Source organism: Bos taurus, chromosome 5 (genome assembly GCF_002263795.3).
Source record: "Bos taurus isolate L1 Dominette 01449 registration number 42190680 breed Hereford chromosome 5, ARS-UCD2.0, whole genome shotgun sequence".
NCBI classification, from domain to species: Eukaryota; Metazoa; Chordata; class Mammalia; order Artiodactyla; family Bovidae; genus Bos; species Bos taurus.
Genome location: NC_037332.1, coordinates 27,971,250 through 27,977,934, shown reverse-complemented (window position 1 = coordinate 27,977,934; position 6,685 = coordinate 27,971,250). Strand labels below are relative to the sequence as shown.

The 6,685-nt window shown below is 49.6% G+C and overlaps 1 protein-coding gene across 4 annotated transcripts; it reads left to right on the top strand.

The window, feature by feature from the left end:
* Positions 1–554: 554 nt before the first annotated feature.
* On the top strand, positions 555–3,928 carry ANKRD33 (ankyrin repeat domain 33). Of its 4 annotated transcripts, XM_005206253.3 has the most exons (5): positions 555–699; positions 1,041–1,292; positions 1,501–1,630; positions 1,809–1,949; positions 3,047–3,928. In XM_005206253.3, exons 2-5 carry the CDS (start codon positions 1,086–1,088, stop codon positions 3,760–3,762), a joined length of 1,194 nt encoding a protein of 397 aa, XP_005206310.1. In that variant the 5' UTR covers positions 555–699; positions 1,041–1,085; the 3' UTR covers positions 3,763–3,928. The 4 variants fall into 4 exon arrangements, with proteins under 4 accessions (XP_005206310.1, XP_010803230.1, XP_010803228.1 ...); XM_010804928.2 differs by lacking the exon at positions 1,041–1,292 and having other exon boundaries at positions 1,505–1,630; XM_010804926.2 differs by lacking the exon at positions 1,041–1,292.
* Positions 3,929–6,685: the final 2,757 nt, after the last annotated feature.

The window sequence follows — 6,685 nt, the reverse complement described above, 5'->3', positions numbered from 1 at the left end:
TAAATAACTATAAATAAACGGCTTACATAATCAAATGAATTCATTTAGATATCAACACAATTTAAACATTTCATATTTAATTTACCATAACAAACTAATCCAGTAAACTTTCTATATCATAATTTTTGTACCCTTAATTAGCAGTTCTTTATACTTTAATTTCTCCAGAACCTCAAAAAATAGATCCGAGTGACCCCTGGAACCCCCATCTCTGCTCCAGCCCCTGTTTAGTGAGATGTCATCACTATCACCCTCTTCCAACACCACCCCCTCACCAAGACCCCGCTCCACCAAGGAAAAAGGGACTTCAGCTTTTGAGAGTGAGTTTGGGGACGTCGTAGCCCTTCCACCATCGAAGGATCGGTTTCTGAGACAGCCAGTCTCCCATGAAGGCGCAAGTTGAGTGCGTCGGAGGAGATGGGGTGCTTACTCCCAGAATCGCCTCCGCGGGGGCGGAGCTGCCCTGACTCGGGCCCCGCCCACTCTGGGCAGGCTTTGGGGGCGGGCCTCTGTCATCTTGGACAGGAGAGCGCCGGCCCCGCCCGCCCCCTCCCCCGCCCCGCCTCCCCTCAACTAACCCGGCTTGATCCAGCTCAGCTCCGAGGTGTTTAAGGCAGCTTTTCCCGTTAAGTCGAGCCATCTGTTACCAGCATTGCTTCCTGGGGCGGATAGTCCACCTCGAGACACTCCAGAGACTCGGTGAGTGTGCTCCCAGGAGTCTGGGGGATGCTGTGGGCGCCAGGCTGGGCCCCAGCAGTGACTGCCTGCTAGGGACCCTGCGAACCCAGGTAAGGTCCCATGGGAAAGAGAAGACCGCCCCTCTCCTTGAATCTCACTAGGATCCTCATTTAATAGTGAAGGACTTCTGTCCTCTTAAGACTCTTGCAACTCTCTGCCAGGGGTTTGTCCTCTCTCCTAGATGGATGGGATGGAAGACTCCAGCAAGGAAAAGCTCTCCCCAGGGCCAGTTGGGCAGTCACAACTGCTGGGATCCCTCCTGGGGTCCAGGGAGACACTGTACCCCTCATCCTGTGTTATAGATGCAAACTGTGTGAGAAGGAGCCAATCACCTTCTTGGCTCCAAGATGGAAGACCAGGAGCCGACCTGGCAGAAGGGAGGGCTGGACGCGTCTGAGGCCCCATCCTGCCTGGACAGTGAGGCCTCTACCCCAAGCTGCACACTGGGGGCCCTGTACTGGGCCTGTGTCCGCAATGACCCTGCCCAGCTGCAAGCCATGCTGGATGATGGGGTCTCCCCAGAGGAAGCCACCCAGGTGGATGGCAACGGGAGGGTGAGCCACCCCAGAGGGCTTTGCAGGGCAGTGAGGGCGCTGTGAGCTTCAGGGTCAGCACCCATCGCCTGGGTCCTCAGGAGGGAGTGGGTAAGAGTGGGTCTCCCCAGGGCCTAGGACATCTCTGAGACAGTTGTGAGTTAGAGGACACAGGGCCCCCAAGGGGCTCCTGGAGGAAACCACAGGGGCTGAGCTGCCCCTCCTCCAGACAGGTCTCATGGTCGCCTGCTACCATGGTTTCCAAAGTGTGGTGGCCCTGCTCAGCCGCTGTCCTTTCCTGGATGTGAACCAGCAGGACAAAGAAGGGGACACAGCCCTCATGCTGGCTGCCCAAGCAGGTGAGAGGCTGCTAACCCCATCCTTAATCAGTACCCCTGCTCCAGACCCGACCATAGCCCCACACTGTCTGCAATGACGTACTCCCACCACAGACTCTGCCTTGTTGGGTGGAGGGTGGGTTTGGGGCTTTGTCATCTCTTTCTTGAGTAGCTAAGCTCAGCCCTTGGTGCCTTGTAGGCCACGTGTCTCTGGTGAGTCACCTGATCAACTACTATGCAGGCCTTGACCTGGAGCGCCGGGACCAGCGGGGACTGACCGCGCTGATGAAGGCCGCCATGCGGGATCGCTCGGAATGTGTTGCTGCCCTCCTCATGGCAGGTGCATGGGGTCTGGATCAGGATCAGTGGCCTCGAGTCCCTCCCCCATCCCTCCCCACCAGCACTGCGTGCTGTCATAGTTGCAATGAGAGAGATGGGGAAAGAAGGTCAATCCAGGCTGACCTCCTGGAGTTGGGGGGAGTGTGCTGGGGCTTCTGACAAAGCGTCTAGCTATTGAGAGCTCTGTTTACACTGTGAATGATGGTCCCAGAAAAGAAAGCTTGGGAGGATAACTGGACCAGCTAGATAACCTAATACCAAAAAAAAAGCTGGAGTCTGGAACCAGATTCTCGAGTTCTCATCCCGGCTCTGCCACCAGCTGAGTGACTGTGGGCAAACAGCTTTCCTCTGTGAGCCTACCCAGTGTAACGAGAACTATGGCCTTCTTTGGGTTTCCAGCTCTGAGGAGCCAGGGTTCCAGGGATGCAGTGATGGGCAGTTGAGACGTAGGGGCAGTGTAGAGTTGTTCTGGGGTGAAGTCCACATGGTCTGTGGAGTCTCAGACCCTCATTACTCCATGAGGTGGGTCTACCCTCTGTTGTTCACTCTGGGGATCCCCAGCCTCCAGCTTTTCCCTTCCCCGTTGCATCAGACTGGGTTTGGGCTGAGAAGGTCTGCACCCCCTCCTTTGTTTCAAAGTGACAGCCACTCCCTGCTTCCCAGGATTAGGGGCGTGTGGTGGTGAAGGGAGGAACCAGGAGTGGGAACTAGCAGGATCCCCCCTACCTGCTCCAGGGGGTGCAGCTTGACCCCCCCCATTCTGGGCAACCTGTACACCATCCCTCTGGTCAGTGCCTTAGCTCAGGGGGTCTCTGTTCTACACCAGGTTTGGAGATCCCCCCAGTAGGTCTCTCTGAAATCTTTTCCCCTCGCTGGACTCCAATTTCTTCATCAGTCCTAAACCAGAAGTTGAATCTGGGGCTGGTACTGACCCTGGGCTGTAGCCACTGAGGATCCTCAGCTTCCAGCTGCAACAGCATGAGACACTATGGTTTTGCATCTAACCCAAATCAGTCCTACCACTGAAGAATCTGTCCTTCTGCAAGTCAGCAATTCCCTGTCCCACCGCATGACACTCCTGTGCCCCCCACCCCCCAGGTGCTGACTTGACAGCAGTGGATCCCGTCAGGGGAAAGACCGCCCTGGAGTGGGCATTTCTGACAGACAGCTTCGACACGGTGCAGAGGATCCGGCAGCTGCTGCGGCGGCCCCAAGTGGAGCAGCTCAGCCAGCATTATCAGCCTGAGTGGCCAGCCTTGCCCGGGCTCGTGGCCCAGGCTCAGGCCGCCCCGTCTCTCCTAGAGCGACTGCAGGCCACCTTGACCCTCCCCTTTGTCCAGTCTCCTCAGGAAGGGGGTGTCCTGGACCAACTTGTGACCATCACGACCAGCCTGGCCAGTCCTTTCCTCACCACCGCCTGCCATACCCTGTGCCCTGACCACCCCCCTGCACTGGGAACCCGAAGGAAGTCTGTTCCAGAGCTGCTAGGCACTGCCCCGCCCCCTCCCCCAGCCCCCCAGCCCCCTCAGGAAGTTCCCGGCCCCCGGGTCTTCATCCCCTACCAGAGCCCTCAGGGTGTGTTGAGCATGTGCCCTCAGTGGCTCCAGCCCAGGGATAGTACCAGCCCCAGGCCCCGAGCCCCCAAGATCCTCCTCTCCAAGGCACCCTCCGCTGGCTTTCAGTGGAAGCCAGAGCTCAGGTCTTCAGGGAACCGAAGGCTGTCCCTTCCTGTCTGGAGATACCAGGAGCTCAGGATGGAGAGGAAGAGACAGGAGGAGGCCGGATTGACACAGAGCCAGGGGAAGACCGGCTAGGCTGGGCTGGGAGCAGGTAACCAGGCCCCTCCCTTAGGCTCCTTTGCCCTCTAGAGGCCCTTCAGCCTTCCCATCCACTTCTGACTATCTCTGGCTGTGTACAGGGTTATTCATACAGCATTGTTTGCAACAATAAAAGAGTGGAAAAAACCTAAATGTTCATCAATAGGAGGCTGGCTAAATTGATTCTGAGTATAAATACTGCATAACCATATAATGTATTCTATACAGTGGCAAAACAGGAGAAGGAAGCTCTTTATATTCTGATGTGAAACTACCTTCAAGATGTATTAAGTGAAAAAAACCAAAGGGTAGGACCGTGTATATGGCATGGTACTATTTGTCAAAGCAAAATTTGCACCAGGGTAAACTTGACTAATGCAGATATGTAGTGAGAACCAAGATTTATTTAACTACTTAATGAGTAAACCAGCAGGATGGATCAAAGGAAGAAATGAGGACTTCCCTTGTGGTCCAGTGGTTAAGAATCTACATTCCCAACATAAGAGGCCCAGGTTTGATCCCTGGTCAGGGAACAAGATTCCAGGTGCTGGGACAGCCAAACAAATAATACTACAAAAATAAATTTAGAAAAAAGGAAGAAATGAAAAATTATTATTGACATTCAGGAGGAAAAAGAACTTGAATAAGATTGCAAAGTTAGATACAAAGAAATTAATTCCTACTTGGCAATAAAACCATAACTTTTTCTTTTCCTACCAGGCAAAAAAAATTGCTATTCATCAATCTTCTACAAGTTAACCTCTTTATAGAGTCTGAACACTAATCAATCAATAGCAAATCATATAGCAGTTACTTTCCCCGGCTGACCCATAGGTGGGGTTATTAGCCAGTGATCTCAAATAACTCTGAAAGGGCACTTAGTTCTTTTTGATGTGACTTATTTGCAAGTTTTAGATATTTTTATTAGCATATTTGTTGCATAAATATATTTGCTTACTTATATGCAATAATAAAAGCAAACACTTATAACATGCTTATTATATACATTAATACATTTAACACTCCCAATAATTTTATGAGGATTTTAGCTTTGAGGGCACAAGGCACAGAGAGGGTAAGGAACTGCCAGGGTCACACAGCTAGAAACCAACATAGATCAAGACTGAGGGCCAGTTATTCCAGTTGTGGGGGCCAGACTCTTAACACCAAACCATGCTGCCTCACTGGAACCCTCCTGGAAGGAGGCATGGTGGTTTGGAGGGGAAGAAAACTGAGCAGATGATCAAGGGTAGAAGGGAGACTTTTCACTGAGTATTTTTTTTTTTGAAACTTCAAGCTTCTTTAAAAAGTAAAGTTAATTTTTTTCTAGCAGTTTTAGATTTACAGAAAAATTGTGAAGATTGTCCAGAAGGTTTCCATATACCTCACACCCAGTATCTTTTTTTATTGACACAAGTATAGTATATTTGTTAATTAATGGGTGAATATTAATACATTACTATTAGTAAAGTCCATTATGCAGATAACACCACCCTTATGGCAGAAAGTGAAGAGGAACTAAAAAGCCTCTTGAAAGAGGAGAGTGAAAAAGTTGTTTTAAAGCTCAACATTCAGAAAACTAAGATTATGGCATCTGGTCCCATCACTTCATGGGAAATAGATGGGGAAACAGTGGAAAGAGTGTCAGACTTTATTTTTGGGGGCTCCAAAATCACTGCAGATGGTGACTGCAGCCATGAAATTAAAAGACACTTACTCCTTGGAAGGAAAGTTATGACCAAACTAGATAGCATATCCAAAAGCAGAGACATTACTTTGCCAACAAAGATCCTTCTAGTCAAGGCTATGGTTTTTCCTGTGGTCATGTATGGATGTGAGAGTTGGTCTGTGAAGAAGGCTGAGCACCGAAGAATTGATGCTTTTGAACTGTGGTGTTGGAGAAGACTCTTGAGAGTCCCTTGGACTGCAAGGAGATCCAACCAATCCATTCTGAAGGAGATCAGCCCTGGGATTTCTTTGGAAGGAATGATGCTAAAGCTGAAACTCCAGTACTTTGGCCACCTCATGCGAAGAGTTGACTCATTGGAAAAGAGTCTGATGCTGGGAGGGATTGGGGGCAGGAGGAGAAGGGGATGACAGAGGATGAGATGGCTGGATGGCATCACCGACTCAATGGATGTGGGTTTGAGTGAACTCCGGGAGTTGGTGATGGACAGGGAGGCCTGGTGTGCTGCGATTCATGGGGTCGCAAAGAGTCAGACACGACTGAGCTACTGAACTGAACTAAATTGAATTCTTAATTCAGGTTTCCTTAGTTTTTTCCTAACATCCTTTGTCTGTCTAGGATTCCTTCCATTTAGCCAAAGACTGTGACAGTTCTCAGATTTTCCTTGTTTCCGATAATGACAGTTTTGAGGTCAGTATTTTGTAGGTGGTCCCTTAACTGGGATTTGTCTGATGTTTTTCTGAATAGACCGGGTTGTGGGTTTTTGGGAAGAAGACCACAGAGGTTATGTGCCATTCTCTTTACATACGTCCAGGGTACATATCCTATTATAAACATGACTTGACCACCTGGCTGAGGCGCTGTTTCAGGTTTCTCCACTGTGCTGTTACTCTGCCCGCCTTTCTATATTATACTGTCATTATCGGAAGCCCACACTTAAGGAGTGGAGAATTATACTCCCTTCTCTTGGGGGTGGAATATCTACATAAATTATTTGCAATTCTTCTGCACAAAATGTTTTGATTTTTTAGTCATGTATTACCAAATTTTGCAAGACTTAAAAATGAATCTGCTCTTGTGTCCATCAAAAGATGAATGAATAAAACTATGTTATGCATATATACATACGCACACAAGGGAGCACCACTATAAAAAAGAATAAAATTTTGGCATTTGCAACAACATGAATGGACTTGGAGGGCATTATGCTAAGTGAAATAAGTCAGAGAAAGA

Bases quoted from the DNA above. Each gene is read 5' to 3' on its own strand.
- ANKRD33 (XM_005206253.3), top strand. From the start codon at position 1,086: ATGGAAGACCAGGAGCCGACCTGGCAGAAGGGAGGGCTGGACGCGTCT. The intron at 1,293-1,500 runs GTGAGCCACCCC...CCCCTCCTCCAG, and splicing joins AGGTGGATGGCAACGGGAGG to ACAGGTCTCATGGTCGCCTG. The intron at 1,950-3,046 runs GTGCATGGGGTC...CCCACCCCCCAG, and splicing joins TGCTGCCCTCCTCATGGCAG to GTGCTGACTTGACAGCAGTG.